This window comes from Anastrepha ludens, chromosome 3 (assembly GCF_028408465.1).
Source record: "Anastrepha ludens isolate Willacy chromosome 3, idAnaLude1.1, whole genome shotgun sequence".
NCBI classification, from domain to species: domain Eukaryota; kingdom Metazoa; phylum Arthropoda; class Insecta; order Diptera; family Tephritidae; genus Anastrepha; species Anastrepha ludens.
The window spans coordinates 100,659,521-100,682,582 of record NC_071499.1 but is presented as its reverse complement, the minus strand read 5'-3'; the positions used below and the strand labels follow the sequence as shown (position 1 = coordinate 100,682,582).

Genomic DNA, 23,062 nt, shown 5'->3' with positions numbered 1-23,062 from the left:
GAATAATTTGAAAATTGTTTTACACCCATTTATTAATCTTTGAAAATAAGCAACAAAACTTACCCTGAGCGATCTGTAGTGAGAAAGAAAAATCGTTATTTTAGATTCGCAAATTGAGAATCACTTCACGTTTTATGGGTCGAGTAGTGATATCAGTCTCTAAAGTATGAGTACTCGGTCCTGCGAATACCCTATCGAGTGTTTTGACAAACGTAGCAGCGTGAGGAAGATCGCGGCTTTATCTTTCATAGATATTGTCTGTCGAATTTAACATTGGTTCCAAATTATTTTAAAAAGCGTATAGATCTGCATCCTATGCAAGCTAATCATCGGTCAAATAAAGTTCGCGTTCCGAAGTGGTAATAATTAGCATTTACTAGTTGCTTAAATGGAGATGATAAGGCACATAAATTAGACTGTTCTAGAAGTGCACCTGGGCGGTACTTATAGTAAATGGATTGTTGTGGTATATTTTTTTTTTTTTCACATTCAATACTGAGAAATTTTACTAGATTTTAATCAAACCCAGTCGATAATATTCTTCAAGTGCTTGACTTACATGTATGAATCTGCAAGATTTTCGACCTCCTACCTATTTTTCTTTATTTAATTAACTACTAGCGAAAACCCGCCCGTTCCGCTGGTCGTCTTTAAAAAATCTAGATTAATTAATTAAATTAAGCCGAAAAATACTGTGTGTTTTTTATAAGAATTCTCGCGCATGAATAGTAATGAAAGAAGTTTTAAATAGTAGTAGCAATTAAAAAACCTTTGATGTTATTTACTTTATTACTTTTTTTATTGTAATGCTCTTTGGTATACAATATTCTTCGTTTTTCCATGCGTTGTTGAATAAATGAACAATACCGAAGGGTTACCAACTCTTGAGCATGAAACATAAAGTTGGCCATGAGAAAAACATGGGTATTCTAAATCAATACCACAAATTGATAAAGTTTGGCCTTTTGACTTATTAATAGTAATCGCGAATGCAAGGCGAACAGGAAATTGAAGACGGTTGAATTCAAACGGCATATCCGATGGTATCATTGGTATTCGCGGTATTAAAACGTCTTCACCAGAGTATTTTCCATTCAAAATTGTTGCTTCAATGACGTTATTCATCAATCTCTTAACTGTTAATCGAGTGCCATTACATAGTCGTGGTTGATTTATGTTTCTCAACATAATAATCGGTGCTCCTATTTTCAAGTTTAGCATGTATGGCGGTAATCCAGGTAAATCAAAGGAATTCAAAAATTCAGTGGGATAATTTACAATATCATCTTGATTTGTAACAGTGTCAACGGATCGATATGTTTGTTCTGGACTTGGTATGTTAGCCAAAATAGCCGTATTGATTTCATTCACATCTTTATTTTTGCCAGCCATGATGGCTCGTTCACTAAGCCAATCATGATTTTTGTAATTTTGAGGCAAATTTGGGAAAATAATTTGAATTAACTGTTCTTTCGTTTGACTTATTTGACAAAAGTTTGGTTGTAAAGTTATTAAGCCAGTTAAATTATAGACAGGAACTTTGCCATTTCCAATATCCAATAATTGCTGTGAAAATTCAGCAGCTGATCGATCATTTTGCATTAGAACACGTACATTTGAAGTTAGTTTGAGTGTTTGAACATGTCACTACAAATATGTTGATTTCAAACATGCAGCCAATTCATCTGCTACAGTTGCTCGAGGAATAACAGGCAGTGTTTGTCTAAAATCACCTGCCAGCAGCACTAAGGCACGACCAAACATTTCATTTTTACTACGTAAATCTCGTAATGTCCTATCAAGCGCTTCCAGTGACTTTTTATGTGCCATCGTGCACTCTTCCCATACAATTACTTTAACCCAGCTATGTGTTCAGGTGCAAATTACTTTTTTGCGTGAAGTCTGATATAAAATAAGTTCTATTTACTCTTCTTAAATTTATATAAACTTTTCCAGGCGAAGTAAAAAAACTGACATATATTTGCTTCAACCGTATATTTGTGAGTACACAGGTAATACGTAAATATGTGAATGATATAGGTAATATCTCATATTAGCATAACCTTTCTGCAAAAAATTAAGGAAACGATGACCAATCACGCCGGCAATGACACAATGAATTTTTCACTATAACTGACTTCAGATTAATGTTTATATAATAAGCGTATATGTAACATTTTACAATTTTTTTAGAATTTTTTTTTTAATTTTTAATAATAAGTGGTCTTCCTCTTCCTCTTCCTGTAGCTATTCCTTTTCCTCATCCATCTCCAGCTCCATCTCCTTTCTTTATCCCGGAAACGGGCAGTAAAAATTACTTCACTTTAAAGCTTTCATCAACAGCTTCCATCTGATACCCATATTGTACCAACACATCCAAGGGTACCTTGGTCCACCTTTTCGGCTATATCTCGAGACCCTGGTCACTCAGAGACCTGAAAAATACTCTGTATTAAAGCACTCATCAGTAGCTTTAATTTGATACCCACAATGTAAAAACACATCCTAGGGTTACCCGGGTCCTCGTTTTGGCCTTCGGCAGCGCCACCTGGTGGCGAGTGGAATCAATAAGCATATTATATTAACCTTCACCGAAAAATATATATATATACCAAATATATGAATGAAGTCAAGAATGCTCCTTGTGCAGATATTCTGAAATTTGTTCGCAATGCGTAACATTTACAGAGAAAAAATTTGGCTTTCAACCGATTCCCAGTCTGAGGCAGGGAACATCTAGGTTAAATAGAACCTGATGTAATGCATTTAATGGTATTAGTGCCAGTCAATAGGACTAGTTTTAACTACTTCCAAAAGATGTAGTGGGACACTAAAGATCTTTTAGGTCGAAGCGTCGGCCATTGGGCACATTACAGGTACAAAAATTATGATGATTATGTTTGATTGAAATAATTATAAAAATAATAAAAAAAATTAAAAAATACTAAAATGTGTATATACTAATGTTCCTAGTGTACTTTTTCACTGCAGGGGAAGATAATTCAATTTGCTAAAAAAAAAAAAAAAAAGAACAAATAGTTATGGGTGTATGAATTATAGCCCGTTAATGTCTACACCATAATCCAATGCCAATGAAAGTGAGTTGTTTTACATTGTTTGCTATACTATATATTATATTATGCATGTTTCTGCATTACGGTTAGTCTACAGATATACATAAGTACATATGTACAGTGTACTATGTAGTATTTGTGTTTGAAGTGTGTGATTATAAATTGAGATAAAAGTACAGGTATTATGTAAATTTTTTAAATGGTAGATAAGTATGTACATATCTATGCAGTTAACATTTATGATGAAAATACTTATATATTATATAAAGGTTGTATGAACACACAAACGAAGTATCTGAGGTATGTCATATTGGAGCATAATTTGTCTAGTATTTGAGGCGTAGGCTGCATCTGTTATTTGTTCGTTCGTAATCAATGAGAGACCAACAAATGTGGCGGCTTTCAGAGCCAAGGGGGATTGTTAGCGCTTGTTATATTTACTTCTCTTCGTAGAAGGCTACTCAGTTTCCGTTTATTGACGCATCCTGCAAATTCTACAGACAGATAAAGATTTTTATATAATACATTTGAAGAACACCGAAAAATAATATTTTCCAATAAATCGTTGATATCGGTTGTTTTTTAGCTGCAAAAGTGCAATCGATATCGACAACTATGATTTGACAGCTGAGAATGGTAAACTGTGTTGTCATTTCTGTACAGTAAGGTTTTGCAAGTCATCATGAATCGTTTAACGCCAGAATAACGCTTCCAAATTGTGGAAATTCACTTAAAAAAATAAACCTGTTCGCGAAATTCATAGAGCACTGGTGGCATCATCGGTCCCTCGTTACGGTGAATGGTTAGCGCTAATATTTATTTGCACAAATTAATCAGCTAAACATCGTCGACATTCGGTTCCAACTTGACAACATGGACACCATATGGCCAGATTTGTTAGAAAAAGTAGTAAAATAATTGGACTGATCGAATGGACCGTCTAACTCGCAGTCGCGGTGGACATATGCCGGATATCACTTTCAAAAAGTAAATGCCGTGAAATTATCTATTAGATTATAAGAAAGACATAGTAATAGCACAACAGTGATTGCCAGTTTGTCATTCTACTGACACCAGCCGTCTTCAGGTCATATTTAGACACTTTTGTCATATACCACTCTATATCGGACTTAACTGATGATGAAGCTCAACCTTCCTTGCACTTGCGGTATAATTTTCGGAATACATCCATAATTAGTAAGTCACCTGTATACAATTCCTAGAGCCACTGAAGCTCCTCGAAGAGGTTTTCAAAACAATCTTTATAAATCATTAAAATGGAAATACCCTAACTCTTTTATGCACTAGGTGTAAAAATGTAAATGCTAATTTCATATTCAATTTTATTAGTTGTTGCATTCAATAAAACCGGTACTAACGTTACCGGAGTACTTTATAATTTGTGCTAATGGACAATGCATGCCCGCATACTTACGAATGTATGTACGCATGTATGCACCTACAAATATATGCAAAAAATTCCTCATTAAAATTGTTTAATATACTATATAGAGTTATTACTCATTACTCAATGCGGTACTTCACGCTTCTTCGCCCTAGTGATGAGTGTTATTTTAATATATGATCGGTGATTTTCTCACTGTGGGCCTGTGCCAATAGAAAAGTACTCTGGATTGCAAATTACCGACTGCTATGAGATGAATAAAAATTTCCGAGCCGGCAGAACAATTTCACAACAAGCATAATCAAGAAGAAGATTGAAAAACGTATCTATACCCATAAATTAAAAGGTAACCAAAGCGATTGGACTGTAGGACGAACAAAACAAACAAAAGTAGGAGAAATTACATGTTTGTGAAAATTCTGTGAATGGCTTGGAAATATTGTGAATTGTGAGATTAAAACCGAACAAACTAATGCAACTGAAGTGTCGCTCCCGGGCCATCGGAACATTGAAGATAATGAAAAAGGAGATGAACTGGCAAGGGGAGGATCTGCTATGAATAACGTTCTTGCAGAATCGGTATTTACGTATGGGTGCAATCAAGAATGCAATTTCCTCAAAATACCTCCGAATCGCGGATTGTAGATGGAGAGACTAAACGAAATGCAAAATTAGCAAAACGTTACGGCCCACCTTCTACCTGAAACAATAAACATGAAACGACGGGACGCCAGCCAGTTATAGCTGCCGTTTGTCTGCCCGGGAACAAGCAGCCAAAATGGACATCCCTCACGACACACACTGGCACAGTTACAAACAACCGGAGAAAAAGGAAACAATCTTTCATTTATATTCTTTAATTTACCTGGCTTAGACGTCAGCAACCTAATGAGGTTCTTAAACCGCATATAGTGGATATGGTCATGCTGTAAATAACCGTTAAACAAGTGGATAGCGAGGATGCGTGCAAAAAAATGGCGCGGAAGCGCTAGTTGGATTCTGGATGAATCACCACTTTGACCAACCAACCAATGCTGTATTTAAATCTTATGTTGGCAGAATTTCGGCACCACAAAAAAATTTTGAAAATTGAAATTTTGAAATTTTTAATTATGAAGTATGAAAAGATATTAAATTTATTCTTTTTATACACCTTTAAAGGAATGACTGAAATAAAGTGAGTCATATCACCTCCTTTCCATCGCAAATATAATATGTACCATATATAAGAGTGAATTCGTGCCAATTACACCTATTTTATCTCATCTTATTTGTGAAAACAAGTTTTATTTGCGGTCGGACTGGGTCTCCAATATACCTATGTATTACTTTTTAGATTGTATTCGCAGCGGGCAAAATTTAATGACTTAGCTTTACAAATGTAAAAATAATCCAAACTGTATTTATTTAGTCATATTTTCAATATTCCTAATGGGTTACTTAGATTGGTGAACGCGGCAGGCGTAATTGGTTAAATTTTCATGATAATTTTTTTTACCTGTGTAAATTAGTAATTTGTTTACATTTATGTACATATGTATGCATTTCATTCAACCTCTGTTTTCTAAGTAAGCTCGCTATTTCAAGTACAGAGTAAGCTGTAAAAATATTTTTAATAGCAAACTTCATCTGAATATTGTTTTGTCTACTACAAGAAATAAAGAAATATATGTATGTGTGGATGTTTGATATGCATTTATCTTTTTAGAAAATTCATTGTACATATGTTAAGCATCTTAATTCCGAGGTCTTCCAAAGATTTTAGACAAGCTTTAGAATTTTTAGTTCATGCTTTGTTTAGTTGAAGAGGCTACTGACAGTTTTTTTAGTACACAGAGGCATGTAATTGTGATATCATATGAATCCAAAACCCCTTCTTGAACCCGTCCGCTGAGTCTACGAACGTGTTGAGTTGCTAACGTATCACAAACCTTACAACCCAATACGGACGCTTAAAACAAAAAATTGTGCCTTTTAAATAGTACAGTAGATAGGAGGAGGAGCTCGGCCAAACACCCAAAAGGGGCGTACGCGCCAATTATATATATATAGATACGAGGTGTGTTCAAAAAGTATCGCGATTTTTGTGTTTTTTTCAAAAAGTATTTATTTATTCATTAATATCTATTCTGTCCCCTTCAAAGTAGTCCACATGAGATATTATGCACTTGTGCCATCGTTCTTTCCAATCTTCAAAGCACTTCAAAAAATATTTATTTTTATCTTGTTCAGCTCCTCCTTCGATGCCGTCTTTATCTCGTCAATCGTAGCGTAGCGTCGTCCTTTCATGGGCCTCTGGGGAATACGGTGACTGTGTCATCATTAGTGTGTTGTTTTTGGCCAAAAAATCGCGAACAAGCAACAATGTGAGCAGGGGCGTTACCGTGATGCAAGAGCCAATTTTTGTTCTTCCACAAATCCGGGAGTTTCTGACGGATTGCTTCGTGCAAATTGCGCATAACTTGTAGGTAATATTCCTTATGGACCGTTTTACCCTGTGGCAAGAACTCATGATGCACAACACCCCTGCAATCGAAAAAAACGGTAAGCAAAACTTTTACATTCGACCGAACTTGGCGCGCTTTTTTCGGTCTTGGTTCGTGCGGCAGCTTCCATTGAGATGATTGAGCTTTGGTTTCCCCGTCATAACCAAAACCACAATTACTCACAAGTTATGACCCTCATAGGTAGGAACATCCGTATTTTGTCGTTGCAGGAGTTTTAAAGCATACTCTGGATTGGCCGTGCGCGGTATCAGCCCCTTCCCATAGGCCTTGAAGTTTTTTCACCGCTGCCTTAACCCATATGAGAGTGGGATCGTCTTTACAATTTATTACCTTGATGCCGCTGAACCAGCCTACTCCATCAAATGTAGGTATTGTTGCGCTCGGATCAGCGTCAATGTTTGCGAACAGAGCACCCAGTAGTTTCCTCTAAACTACCTTCCATTGCTCCTGCGTTATTCGTCCCAACGGGTTACTGCGATCAGTAAGCGCCACGGTCAAGTGCTTCTTGGCTACCTCACAGACTGCCGCCGCTGCTTTAGATGTGGATGGTTTTTCACCGTCTCTGGTTGAGTGCTTTGCGATTAGCTTTACAGCGTCGCCTTTGCACCTTCTTTTTGTGTTGAGCAGCTTCCGTTCGCTTTCTGTAGATCGCTGCCTCTTTAAGATCATTTGCTCCTCTACCTTGTTGGCGAACTTTGGGTTCGATGCGGCACATCCAATACGTATTGCAAAATATGCACTGCCTTTTCCTGCTTCCTCCCTAGCCCATGCCAGTCTTTCCGCTTCTGTTTGCGTCAGATTGGCCATGCCACCAAGTCGGTCGCGGATCTTGACCGCTGCTTTGTATCGCGACTTAGCTTTCAGCCCCTCCTTACTTGGTTTTACTCTAGGTCTTTTCTTACTGTCCGAAATGGCACCATCGAGTTTTACCGGAGGGTTAAGTAAAGCATCTTCTTCTGCGGTATTTACGCTAGGTGTGCTCTCCAGGTTCGAGTCTACTTGAAGTATGACACCCGCACGATGAATAGTGATTTTTTTGTGTTTGTGTTGGCAGTAGCAATACAGCTACTATAACTGCTCCCGTTATAGTACAGGTGTGGCGGCTGGCGACACAGCTTCCGTTTTCACTGTGCCCGCCGGTGGTAGCAGCCTCGTCTCCCACCGACGTTTGGGTTAATATCCTAACCCGTGTGTTTTCCTCGTCTACCTCCATATGAGTTTTTATTTCAGGGATCTCAAATCCATAGCGTTTTATTCCTAGCCGCCAGGAGCCTCATTAGCAATGATCTTTGTATTAGCCCCTCGACCACCCTTTGGGGTAACATGGAGAGTTAGTCACCGCGGTGAGGAAGGAGAGGGCATACATCGATCTTAGCTAGACATCACCTGTCCACATTGCACTCAGGTAGACCTGATTAAATCTAACCTCATGCAATGCAGCCAGTGAGTGCGTTCAAGATCAAAATTCAATCAAGAAATTTAGTCTTTGCATAAGAAATAATCTTTTGAGAGGAAAAACTCCAAGCTTTCATTTGATCATAACTAAAAAAATTTCTAAATTTGCAAAAAAAATTTGGAAAGATAGAAACAATTTTATTGCACTTTTTATCGGAAAGTACAAGCAAATATTTATAAAAAACTTTTATTTTTTTCTCAAAAGCTGGCAATTTTTTCACTTACAATTCAAAGTAATAATACTTGCACAGAAACGTTGTGTAGTCGCATACTCGATTCTCGGCAACCACTCAATATTTCCTCCCCCTTTCGCACAATTTACGCAATTTGACGCAAGATAACATTTGAAATTATGTCTAAACGTTGGAAAACGTTGGAAAATAATAAAAAATTGACTTGTAAAATGGTGAATTACCTCCCGTAACCGCAAGAAAATTACGTGCTAAATTCGGCAGAAGAACAGCGCCTTCTGTGCTATTTGTGTATCAACGACCACGTAGCTGCGATTTGACTCCGTTGGGCTATGTTGGAAAGCCATTAAATAAATGTTACAGGAATCAACTAGCAATGATTGATGCTCTCAAGAGTGAAATTGGTGCAGCTGTCGATCAAATGCGGCCCCATGCAGTTGGATATGTGCTAAAAATTGGGTTCATTGTATCGGTTAGTACTCCATAATTAACTGTAGGGATTGTATGTACTTTTGAATAAAAAAAACCACACTTAGCTTAAGCTATTTCAAATTTCAAATGCAAATAGCACGCCCTGTATACCATCTTCGCCAAACATTATCAACATCAACGTTATGCACCGTTATAATTGGAATAAGCATGCATATATGCTTATAAATAATAAATATAATATAAGTTTTACCGTTAGTTATACAAATTTTTGGACAATTACTTGAGCTGCCAATACTCAAGTTTCATACAAGGATCTATGGTCGCAATATTACTAATACGGTCTATAATTTTCAGCAGCGTGCATTGCATGAAAAATAGTTTCTTGTTTGAAAAACTTGGTAAAAATAAAATTGATATTTTTTATCTTAAATTACAATGATCGACAAAAACGAACTTTCAGGAGGTTCTCAAAAAAAGTTATTTTTTTCTGAATTTCTGAACTGTATGAAAATATTTGTAGTTGAACTTAAAAGAAAGCGGAGTTGATATATGTATTAAAAACTCGAATTAAATTCCGATGCTAAAGATATAACATAACAAAGGAAAACCGTTTGCTTGCATCGACGTCAAAAGTATTTCACAAGTATTTGTTATTTGTCAAGTCGGTATGTCTTTTCGGGTCAACGTTCGCTTTTACAAATATTGGTACTTCATTTAAACGCAGTTGAATGCAGTTTCTTTCGAATGTCTATACGCAGATACACACATACATACTATAAGTTAATGCAACATTTATTCCTATTTCAATATTAGTCAGCATATTCATATTTCAATATTTAGTTATTTCATATCAGTTATCCTATTTCAATATTTAGTCAGCATATTTCATGACTGCTTACATTACAGCTAAATGCTTATAACTCATTTATGCTTACTTTACTGTGCCAAATAATAAGAAATGCTAATCAATAAATAAACATGTAAACCAGCATAAGAAATGCTGATCAATAAATAAATATGTAAACCAGCATAAGAAATGCTGATCAACAAATAAATATGTAAACCAGCATAAGAAATGATAATCAATAAATAAACATGTAAACCAGCATAAGAAATGCTGATCAATAAATAAATATGTAAACCAGCATAAGAAATGCTGATCAACAAATAAATATGTAAACCAGCATAAGAAATGCTGATCAACAAATAAACATGTAAACCAGCATAAGAAATGCTGATCAACAAATAAATATGTAAACCAGCTTAAGACTATTTATAAGAGGCATCGTAATTTTAAGAGTTCAGTGTAAAAGGAGAATTGAACGAATAAAGAGCTCAGTTCTGAAATATGTTTTAATAAACTAAAATAAATTTATAATTTATTAACTGGCGCCCGAGCAGGGACCGGTCTCAAAGTTCGTGAAGTGAAGTGTTTTGTACAAAAAAGAGTACGATTACAAGGACGCGAACAGTGAGCCGGTGCAGCGTTAGAATCCAGTAGGAAAAAAACGCTCGCTTCTAATAGTGCGAATTGGAGGTGCCCCAGTAGCAGAGACTAGCAAAAAGGAACCACACCCCACCGCCGGGAAGTACTAGTGTAAGGATATTAATATTAAGCAATATTAAGAATTATAAAGAAATTATTGAAAAAAAGGATATTAATATTAAGCAATATTAAGAATTATAAAGAAATTATTGAAAAAAAGGATATTAATATTAAGCAATATTAAGAATTATAAAGAAATTATTGAAAAAAAAGGATATTGATATTAAGCAATATTAAGAATTATAAAGAAATTATTGAAAAAAAAAGGATATTAATATTAAGCAATATTAAGAATTATAAAGAAATTATTGAAAAAAATATAAGTTGAATATTACTATTAATTTGGAATTACAAAAAATTTTTATTGAGAAAAACAAATTTGTGAAAAATACAGAATTAAATATTAACGATTACAAGGACGCGAACAATGAGCCGGTGCAGCGTTAGAATCCAGTAGGAAAAAAACGCTCGCTTCTAATAGTGCGAATTGGAGGTGCCCCAGTAGCAGAGACTAGCAAAAAGGAACCACACCCCACCGCCGGGAAGTACTAGTGTAAGGATATTAATATTAAGCAATATTAAGAATTATAAAGAAATTATTGAAAAAAAGGATATTAATATTAAGCAATACTAAGAATTATAAAGAAATTATTGAAAAAAAATATAAGTTGAATATTACTATTAATTTGGAATTAAAAAAAATTTTTATTGAGAAAAACAAATTTGTGAAAAATACAGAATTAAATACTACTATACAAATTAACTCTATCAACACGTAACGCTCGAGGACGATCGCTTTTAAGAGGGGAAGAGTTAATGCAACATTTATTCCTATTTCAATATTAGTCAGCATATTCATATTTCAATATTTAGTTATTTCATATCAGTTATCCTATTTCAATATTTAGTCAGCATATTTCATGACTGCTTACATTACAGCTAAATGCTTATAACTCATTTATGCTTACTTTACTGTGCCAAATAATAAGAAATGCTAATCAATAAATAAACATGTAAACCAGCATAAGAAATGCTGATCAATAAATAAATATGTAAACCAGCATAAGAAATGCTGATCAACAAATAAATATGTAAACCAGCATAAGAAATGATAATCAATAAATAAACATGTAAACCAGCATAAGAAATGCTGATCAATAAATAAATATGTAAACCAGCATAAGAAATGCTGATCAACAAATAAATATGTAAACCAGCATAAGAAATGCTGATCAACAAATAAACATGTAAACCAGCATAAGAAATGCTGATCAACAAATAAATATGTAAACCAGCTTAAGACTATTTATAAGAGGCATCGTAATTTTAAGAGTTCAGTGTAAAAGGAGAATTGAACGAATAAAGAGCTCAGTTCTGAAATATGTTTTAATAAACTAAAATGAATTTATAATTTATTAACTTATATATGCCTGACATAAACGGGGATATGCAGATAAATACGTATTTGCATGTAATAAAATATTGGCACTTACATCATGAGCTAATGGAATCAGAGACCCCAAGCGTTGTAAAATAAGTGATGACACATGTACTCTATCGCAACTTACATTTAGGGGTCCATATATATTATGTAACAAAACAAATTAAAAATGTAAACAGAAATAACAGATTTTACAAATTTCTAAAATAAAATAAATTTACATAATGATATAATAAAATTCGACTTGTGGCAAATGCGATAATATACTAGGTGGTTCAATAAGTTTTGCGGTTCCGTAAGAGAGTGCCACAATCCTAATTTTTTTGTTTTGTCATGTTGGTACACTCTTCATGTAAACGTACTGAAGTTTCATTTCGATGTGTCAATTCATTCTTTGTTTACAAGCCATTAGTATCGACGTATCACAGTATTTTCTACAATGGAAAAAATCAAGATCGTGCAGTGTTTGAATTTTTATTTTTGGAAGGCTTAAAAACAAAGGAGGAAGAAGAAGAAGAAAACAAAGATGGGCAGGTCGCCAATGCTTCAGTGGGAAATATCTATCCAGAATACTCCATCATCGCTCCAAGGTATGCTAGGGGTAGGTTAGGTTAGGTTAGGTTGAAGCGGTTGGCCTGTGGGACACACTCAGGCTCATAGCCCATTGTGATGCCGCGTGGGAAGCTTGTCCCTATCTCTCCTAAAACCAGTGTGTGTTTTTCAAAAATTTTTAAATATCTCTGATTTCTATAGTACTGAGGTACTAGCTCATTAAAAAATTGTCTACCCAGAATAGTAAACCTGCGTCTGGATAGAGCAGGGCAGTGGCACAGTAGGTGCGAGATTGTCTTTTCCTCGTCCTCATCTAGAAAACTTCTACAGAAGTCATGTGCTTGCACACCCATCCTTTGAGCGTGTCTGCCTATTAGGCAGTGCCCCGTTATGACCGAGATCAATGTGCTAAGACTGCGTTTATTTTGGCTTAGCAGAGATTCTGTGCGTTTAGCATTTAGAGTCGGCCAAAGTTGACGGGCGATTTTGCAGGTTGCTTCATTTCGCCATCTTTCGTTTGATTTCTTTACAATTTCTTCTAGGATGTGTAGCTTACATGTTTGTAAGGGTATCCCTATGTCATTATCTATGTGCTCGTCAGACAATTTAGTGCCGAGTCTTGCTAGTTCATCGGCTCTACAGTTACCCTCAATGTCGCGATGGCCAGGAACCCATGTTACCTTTAGGTGAAATGACTCAGCCATCTCGTTAAGAGATGTGCGGCATTTCATGGCTACCTTGGAGGTTGTCGACTGTTTTGTGAGGGATTTTATCGCCGCTTAGCTATCAGTGAAAATGTAGATATCATTTTCGGATATCGCATCACACTGTATCAGTGTCGCGGCTTTTATTATTGCCATCAGTTCAGCCTGAAAGACACTACAGTAGTCGGGGAGCCGAAAACTGAAGGAGATCCCCAGATTTCAGAATATACACCTCCGCCCACCCTGCCCTCGAGCTTTGAGCCATCTGTGTAAACATGGATGGTCTCGCCCTGTCTCACGTCGTCCCGTTCCCACTCTTCCCTTGAGGGTAGGAGGGTCGTAAACGATGTAATGGCAAGTATAGGCGGGAGTGCATAGTCCACTAGTCCGGGAAGCCCAAAGTGCCAGCCAGGATTTTACCGTGGCCATAATCCGTGTTTGACCACTTGTTTAGAGTGTTCAGCCTTATTGCCGCACTGCGTGCGTTATATAATATATTGCCTGCAGATCTACCGGAAGGAGGTTTAGTGTCGCATATAATGCTTTCGATGGTGTGGTTGACATGGCGCCGGTTATCAGAACAGATGCTAGTCTTTGCACCTTGTCAAGTTTCTTGATGCTCACACCCTTCTGAAGGGCATCCTACCATATTACTATACCGTAGTAGAGAATTGGCCTAACCACTGCTGTGTAGAGCCAATGTATCATTCTGGGTTCCAATCCCCATTTCTTTTCAATAAGCCTTCCGCAGGAGTACATTGCGGTCATAGCTTTTCGTGCTCTGTCTGCGACTGTGAGCCCCCAATTTAGCTTCCTATCTAGTATAAGTCCTAGATATTTTGCCCTTTCTATTACTCTAAGTGGTTTCCCTCCTAGGAATATTTGTTGAAGAGTAGGTGTTTTGTGTTTCCTACTAAAAAGTATCAGATCCGTTTTTTTCCGGATTTACCTGTAGTCCTCGACTTTTACACCAAAGTGATAGTCTGTTGAGAGATCTTTGTTGGAGGTCACATAATGTTGGAAGGTGTTTCCCCGAGATTGCTATTACAATATCATCGGCATATGATATTATTTTACCTCCAATTTTTTCCAGTTCTTGTAGAAGATTATTGACAGTTAGGTTCCACAGAAGTGGAGAAATTATCCCACCTTGGGGTGTACCCCTGATCGGCAATTTTTTAACAAATGTGTCACCCAAATTTGCGCTTATCGTTCGCCCAGTTAGCATTCGTTCTATAAACGAGTTTGTTGCATTGCTTACTCCCATTTCCGTTAGCGAAGTGGTAATTGCTTCCGGATATATGTTATTGAAAGCACCCTCGATGTCTAGAAAGGCAGCGAGGGTAAATTCTTTGTAGTGAAGTGATTTCTCGACTGTGTGAACTAGCTCATGGAGCGCTGTTTCCACTGATTTGCCTTTGCTGTATGCATGTTGGGAAGGTGATAGTTTGTCGCTAATCCTAGGGGTAGTAAATAAAGAAATTGTTTGGAAGGTGACTTAAATCTAATGGTCCCATTCCATTTTATTTTTTAAGGATATTAATTGACTTTCTCCTTCTTTGTGATGGTTATATCGAAAAAATCTTAAATTTTTCTATAATTACATACAAGAAAAAACCTTAAAAAGTTGGGGAATAATTATTTGGATTAGTAAAACAAATTCTTTCAAAACAAATTGCCAGGCCTATCTTTCAATAGATCTTTTAAATTCTAGAGTTAAAATACTCCTATGCAGGTCATAAACGTGTTGACGTAATCAAGTTGGATCTTTTACCCACAAATGTTCTGCAATAAACGCCGAAAATAAGCACGAAACAGAATGACGTTGTGAACATGCCACCAAAGCCTACCAAATTTTTTGATCTTTCGTACAACCAATACACAACTTCATTGAACAAGTCTATAAATCTCAGCACAACATCCTGAAGTTGAGCCCAAGGTGGCAACAGTTATGGCCTGTATTACACCTTGCACTGTTCAGGGGACTTATACAAAAATTGTACTTTAAAGTCTGGTTACGTCCAATGGGAAATCGCCGAGTATAAATGGCTTATTCCGTAGTATTTCTAACGCAATCGTGTAAATAGGCAAGATTCTGCAAATTTGTGCAGATAACACTTTGAGATGTGTCAAGTTGTGTAAAAATTTCGTACTTGTCAAAGATGGTTTAGCAAATTTCGTTTCGTGGATCTGAGCCTCCAAGAAAGTGAACGATCTGGACGACCATCCAAGATCTATTGCATGTATAATGATATTTTGCGATCCATGTAGGGAAATATTCCACATTCAACAAGTCGAAAAATTGCAGAAGAGTTCGGTATTTATCATACAACTGTTGGATACCACGTTAAATCTCTTGGGTTTCTGTTAAAGCAAAGTATTTGGGTTCCACTTGAAATATTTTCTTTAAAATACGACACAACTTTCTCTCCAACCCAATATGTCAACAAGAATATTAAAAGCTGCTATTATATGTATTAATATTGTATAATTATTTATATGATAAAACTTAAACTGTTAAATTATTTAAACACTTTCTTTTTTAGATTCCCGGTAAAAATGATAAAGGCAATGCAAAAGCTCCTGAGGAGCGCGCCAACTGGTCGAATGGATTAGAGTTTCTCATGTCATGTATCTCAATGTCAGTCGGATTGGGAAATGTATGGCGATTTCCCTTTACAGCTTACGAAAATGGTGGAGGGGCTTTTCTTATTCCATATATCATCGTTCTCTTCTTGATAGGTACGTTTTCAAAAAGTAGTCATTTAATAACTGTTAATCACATCTTATTCTTCAAGGAAAGCCTATGTATTACCTCGAAATGATTCTCGGTCAGTTCACAAGCAGGGGTTCGGTGAAAATTTGGAGCGTTTGTCCTTCATTTTTGGGTATTTGTTAAACAATGTGAATAATCTTGGCTTCAATAATGTTTGGATAACTTTTCCTTTAAATAATTGCATTTTAGGTGTTGGATATGGCCAAGCATTGGCAACCATTTGTATTATTACTTACTATTCGTCGCTCTTGGCATTAACATTGTACTATTTGGTGGTTTCATGCCAGTCGGTACTACCTTGGACGCAGTGTCGACCTGAATGGGGTAGTAATTGTGTCGATTCTTATGCTAGCGAAAGTGTGGACGATGTGGAGGCTTCGAACTCATCAGTCCAACTTCAAAGCAGCTCAGAGCTGTATTTTTTGTAAGTTTTTTAAAGAAATTTGGAAGTTCTAACTAAATTTTTGCAAAACAACAGGAAAGAGGTTATAAGAGAGAAAGATGATATTTCGGACGGGTTAGGTGCACCAGAATGGAAACTGACTCTGTCATTGTTTGTGTCGTGGGTTGTAATTTTCTTAGTAATCATGAAAGGGGTGAAAAGCTCGGGGAAAGCTGCCTATTTTCTGGCTTTGTTTCCCTACGTTATTCTTGTCGCATTACTCGTGCGTGCCGTTACTCTGGAAGGCGCACTGGATGGAATAATTTTTTTCCTAGAACCTAATTGGCATGAACTGCTTAATCCAAAGGTATGTATGCGTATACTGTGAAATTAAATCTATAATATGATTCGACGCAGGGGTAAAGCTAAATTTCGGATATAATGAATAAAATATTTAAACTCTCTTCTTAATTTTTCTAGATCAATTTCTTAAACGTTTTACTATACATACGCACAGAGAAAGTTAATGTATAGAGAAGTCTCACGAGCTACGAATAGTGTGAATTGTCAAAAATGAAGTCTGACCGCGAAGACTTTTTCACCTCGCTCAACTCGACAGCGGGGAACTTCTTAACAGAGCTGATCACAGGGAATTATGTACAAGTACATTGGCTCTGCTCAGTTTTTGGTTTCTGTATGAAATGAAATTAACGAATGCCGACGGCATTTTGCAAGGGATTTGCTTGTGCATTTCTATGTTCCCTTGATAAACGAAAATGTATTCAATTTATGTTTTCAAACAAACTAAATGATTCAGAAAAAAATATGCGCCAAAATTTAAAATCAAATTTCGATTTTTTAGCTTATTTATCTATTTTATGCTATGTATAATAGCGATCACCCCTCGGCAGACAATGGCAAACCTCCGAGTGTATGTCTGCCTTGAAAAAGCTGCACATAAAAATATCTGCCGTTCGGAGTCGGCTTGAAACTGTAGGCCCCTCTATTTGTGGGACAACATCAAGAGGAGGAGGAGCTCGGCCAAACACCCAAAATGGGTGTATGCGCCATTTATATATGTACACATGGTAGAAAAAGTCTGCGTTCACCCACTGTTATAAAGTATTAAAATAATTTAACGTGTTTATCTTAAAACTCTCAGTTATTTCTTTTCACTTATTTCAAAGAAAACTATATGTAGAGGGTATGAACAAAATTTTTTGGAGTTTGAACTGCGTCGTGTTCAGATAACGGGATTGTAGTACAGTTACTTAAATAGGCTGAGCAGAAAAAGTGTGCGTTCATTTCGAATAGTGACGATTATTTGCATGGCAATTACGTTAAATTAAATTTTAAATCATTCATGTAGTTGACGCGGTTAAGAACAAATCTAAAGAGGGAAAAATTGATATTAGAAATACATTTTTTGTTACTATGGACCAAAGGCGAAAAGAAATAGATATTGGTGAAAGGAAAATCATTGTAAGTTTGTGGCAAAATAGTAAGAGCTATCGAGAAATCGCGAAAATTGTTGGGAGGTAATACTCCACGGTCCAAAGAGTGATAAACAACTTCAAGCAAACGAATTGTTTGGAGTCTAAGCCTCGTTCTGGGCGTCCAAAAAAACTGACGGAAAGAGAAGAACGCAACATAACTATTCTTGTGAAGTCTAATCCACGACTAAAAGCAAGCCAAATTTCAAAAGACATAGAGGTAAAATACCAAAAGAAAGTACATCCAGATACAGTAAGAAAAATTCTAAAAAGAATCGGATTTCACGGCAGAGTGGCCCGAAAAAAACCCTTCATTTCGCGAGTAAATCGACTTAAGCGGATGGTTTCGTCAAGGAATACGTAAACAAGCCACCTGAGTTTTGGAATAGTGTGATTTTTTCTGGTACCTACGGTAAAGCATGAGGGGAGAGGTGCCATGATATGGGGGTGTATGGCTAGTTCGGGCGTTGGAAATATACAGTTTATTGAGTCGATAATGAAAATACATGATTATCTCGATATTTTAAAAACGAATTTGAGAGAAAGTGCAATCAAACTGGGACTCGGTGAAAGATTTGTTTTCCAACAGGACAACGACCCGAAACACACAGCAGAGATTATTAGGTTGTGGTTGTTGTATAATGTTCCAAAACAACTTCGCACACCACCACAATCACCTGATCTTAACCCCATTGAGCACTTATGGGACGTTCTAGAAAAAAAAATACGAAAGCGTACAATAACTCGCAAGGAAATGCTTAAGAACGCGCTTAAAGAGGAATGGGAAGCCATAAGTCCAGAAATAACAGCCAAACTAGTTGGATCGATGAAAAGACGCCTTCTAGAAGCCATAAAAAGGCGTGGATATCCAACTAGCTATTAATTTTAAAACATTTCTATGATCTTAAGCCTTTTATTTTATTATTATTGAAGTGAACGCAAACTTTTTCCGTTTAGTTTGAATGGCCTTTTTAATTTTATGTGATCTCATTTTAAATTTGATTTTGTTATTGGTAGCGAAATATGTGTGATAGTTACGTTTAAGTGAACTAAATAAAACTCATTAAAAAAAATTTCTGAAATATTAATTGTTTTGAACTTTTTCTAATGCAAAGAATATTTGCATAGGTGAACGCAGACTTTTTCTACTATGTGTATATATATTCCCAATTTTTGTTTAAAAAATACCCATTCAAAGTTTCTTCCGGTGTGGCACTACTGACGAATGTTATAAAAAATGCACATTTTTCAGCGCTGTCACGAGAAAAAGAGTTTCGCATCTAGTCATCTATGATTAATCTTTTCATCATGGTATATGCCTGCATATATACCATCTTGCGCATGGTGTAGAGCAGAGAGAGAGACTTGTGCGATGTTAAACTCTCTCTGGTTTAATTTATCGTTGCCTTATACGAAATATAAAATTTAATTTGTAATTACAATAGATATTCTAATGATTATAAGTTAATTGGGGGTCGACCGTTTAACATAAAAACACGGCAAGCTCTGTGCTATCGACAAAAAATGCTCTTGCCAGTGTGGTAAATATGTAAACTAACTATTAAGATTTTCTTTTAAAGGTATGGAAGGAGGCTGTGGTGCAATGCTTTTTCTCTCTGGCTGTGGGTCTTGGTCCAATAGTTATGTTTTCCTCATACAACCGTTTCGATCACTGCATTTATAGGTACTTATCGGGAATTTATGATAAAGAATATCTATGAGTATATGAATAATCTATCTTATTTTTTAAGGGATGCTATGATAGTTACTTCCTTAGATACTCTCACAAGTCTTCTGGCTGGTGTATCCATTTTTGGTATACTGGGTAACTTGGCGCATAATCTCCAAATCACAGACATCAAAGAAGTTATAAAAAGCGGTACTGGGCTTGCCTTCATATCATATCCGGATGCCATTGCAAAGTTTAGAGCAGTTCCCCAGCTTTTTGCTGTACTCTTCTTCTTCATGCTGTTTGTTTTAGGAGTTGGCTCCATAGTCGCTCTACAATGCACCATTGTTACTATAATATGTGATCAATTTAAATCGTTGCGGTACTGGAAAGTTGCTCTGCTTTCATCAATTTTTGGATTTTTAGCAAGCATAATATATGTTACACCGGTCGTATATACCATACAATGTGCATTACTCAAAATATTGATTGAAGCCATATTCACGTTTTCAGGGTGGCCAATGGATTTTGAATTTGGTAGATTTCTATGGAGGAACTTTTGTTATTTTTGGCCTTGCCATTCTGGAAACCATCAGCATTTCATGGATATATGGTAAGTTGATTTTGATTTGTAAGGAAGAAGTCAATTCAAATGTTGACAAATTTTAGAGGGGAAGTGCGAAAGGCAAAAACGTCACCTGTTACAACATACGATTTCTATTGTGCTAATTCACTAGTTAAAAAATCATTTAAGGATATTCTATGCTCCAGTGGTAGGGTGAAATTGTATAAAAATTACCTTTCCTGCTTAAAAATTATTATTATTATTCTTAATTGTCACAGCAATCGTTTCAGTAATTTTGACAGAGTTCAGTAAAGAGTGCAACTTATTTCAAGAGTTTTGAATTACCTGCATAGTATAACATACGGCGGCCGCCGTAGCCGAATAGGTTGGTGCGTGACTACCATTCGGAATTCACAGAGAGAACGTTGGTTCGAATCTCGGTTAAACACCCAAATTAAGAAAAACATTTTTCTAATAGCGGTCACCCGTCGGCATGCAATGGCAAACCTCCGAGTGTATTTCTGCCATGAAAAAGCTCCTCATAAAAATGTCTGCCGTTCGGAGTCAGCTTATATATAGTTATAATATAAAGTGGTACTCTGGGATTTCCGATTGATTTTAAGGTTGGAAATATTAAAGGGGCTAATGCTGGTTCTTCGACAAAAAAAGTCAAACAAAAAGCTTTGTGACTTCAAATAGAGGGGATTCATCATCTTCCAGATAAATGAAATAATGGAAAAATATTCAAAGGCTAGTGGGATTCTGTAGTAGTTGATAATAAGGCCGACCGAATTAGTTATTAATGATTAACAATTTATCTTTATAAACAGTTGTCTTCTATCAACTATTTCTTCCAAATACCGGCTAAAAATAAAAGACCATGTTATTTTTCAATATTTTTTTTTATTGTTAAGAGTAAACCTTAGCATTAAACATGCACTAGTTCATTCAAATAACTTCCATAGTTGGCTTAGTAGACAGCATCCCATTTATACCTTTTCGATTTTATTATCTCTGAATTTTGTTCAAACGGAAAGCCACTCAAATGTCTGACCATAAATTGTATCTCTGACACATCACGGTCCTCCTTACTGCTGATCATTTTATTTTCCAACTATTAACTTGTTATAATTATGGCATATGAAATGAGATCTCGTGCAGATTAGTTAAAAAATACAATGCATTCTAGGCAAATAATGTAAACCAAATGTGGAGATCAAAGTTTTCCCTTGATCGTGTATAATAAAAATAAAACGTTTTGCTCCAGCTTTCTAGTTCACAATTATTAATATTACTCGTACACTACGAATGGGAGTCTAGATATACACACATACACATACATACATACTTGTTTTCAACAGATACACCCAACCAAGAAGCGGACTATAATGAGTTTCAAAATATATATTTTTTAATATTTATTTTTCAGGGATAAATAATTTCTGCGATGATGTCCAATTTATGACAAATCGAGAAGTCTCCATTTATTGGCGTTCATGTTGGGGATTCTTCACACCAGTTTTAATGATAATAATTTTTGTATACTCTATGTCATCAATTGAGTCTTTGACATATAGCGGAAAGCTATATCCCGATGCTGCAAATGGTATTATATACATAAGTTTGATCGCAAAATAAATATAAAAAGTTCTACTTATGAGTCTAACGTTTTTCTAAAATTAGTTGCGGGTTGGATACTTTTTACAATCGGCGTTGCTCAATTTCCTCTTTGGGCTATATGGCATATAGGGTCACATAGAAATGGAGGTGTATGGAAGGTAAGTTTTAGAAAACCGTACCCACGTATTTTCAAAAATATGCATTGAATGTTTAATATACGAGTATAATAAAAAATTTCAGTCAATTCGATCATCCGTCAGAGCGAATTCCAAATGGGGGCCTTTAAAGGAAAGTAACAGAAGAGACTGGACTACATTCAAGGAAAAACGTGCTGAGCAACGATCGAAGCGAGTTGAAAATAGAAAGCTAAGACAGCTTTGGCAAAAGATTCGCAATTTATTTCACTCTTTTTAATGACCTCGTTAATAATAACTGTGCATAGCTCTTTGTATATATTAAATGCTAATATATTTTAGTTTTTATTATTGATCCCACAAAATATACCCAAATAACTTATGAATTATTTAAATTTATTTAAATTTTCGAAAAAGGAGAAAATATGTACATAGTTTTTGAGTAAGGCGAAACTATTAAAGGTGGTAGCAGTAGGCTACCTGATTTGATCTTTTTCTTTCGCCGCGTACATTTTCGTATATCAGCACACAATTAAATTACGAAACGTATTACTTTCATTTAAATTTGTAATAGGAAAATTGATATTTAGTAATGAATTTAAATTCAAATGGGTTTTTATAAATAAATAAAATAATGAGAAAGTACGCAATTTGTTTTAAATAAATAAATCACTGATTTGTTTTCTACTATGACGTGACATTCTAATGTATTGTGATTTTTGGCCTAGTGTCACCACCTTTTATGAATTCGGCTTGGCTAGCACACACAATATTATTAATTAAAAAAGTAAACATTTTATATTTCTGGTAATACCTTTTTTCATACGGTTTCAAAATTAGATATATTATATATTTCTTATTTGATTCTGTCCCACGCTTGCCTACTCTTTTATATATATATATATAATTGGCGCGTACACCCTTTTTGGGTGTTTGGACGAGCTTCTCCTCCTATTTGTGATGTGCGTCTTGATGTTGTTCCACAGATGGAGGGACCTACAGTGTCAAGGCGACTCCGAACGGCAGATATTTCTAAGGCGTTTTTCAATAGGTGCGCTTCAACTTTTTTCCGATAGGGAGGTCGAACGACGCAATATTTTTTATTTTTCGCTTGTC

The 23,062-nt window shown here is 35.8% G+C and overlaps 1 protein-coding gene across 2 annotated transcripts in view; it reads left to right on the top strand.

The window, feature by feature from the left end:
- The window catches only part of LOC128858614 (sodium-dependent nutrient amino acid transporter 1-like), a 33,216-nt gene extending 10,635 nt beyond the window's left edge, over positions 1–22,581 (top strand). For both annotated transcript variants that reach the window (XM_054095031.1, XM_054095032.1), the window contains exons 2-11: positions 15,854–16,049; positions 16,106–16,195; positions 16,273–16,507; positions 16,562–16,832; positions 19,539–19,642; positions 19,710–20,076; positions 20,141–20,240; positions 21,622–21,798; positions 21,876–21,970; positions 22,053–22,581. In XM_054095031.1, coding sequence (XP_053951006.1) covers positions 15,854–16,049; positions 16,106–16,195; positions 16,273–16,507; positions 16,562–16,832; positions 19,539–19,642; positions 19,710–20,076; positions 20,141–20,240; positions 21,622–21,798; positions 21,876–21,970; positions 22,053–22,226 — 1,809 coding nt within the window. In that variant the 3' untranslated portion in view covers positions 22,227–22,581. The remainder of the gene's footprint in view (positions 1–15,853; positions 16,050–16,105; positions 16,196–16,272; positions 16,508–16,561; positions 16,833–19,538; positions 19,643–19,709; positions 20,077–20,140; positions 20,241–21,621; positions 21,799–21,875; positions 21,971–22,052) is intronic.
- Positions 22,582–23,062: the final 481 nt, after the last annotated feature.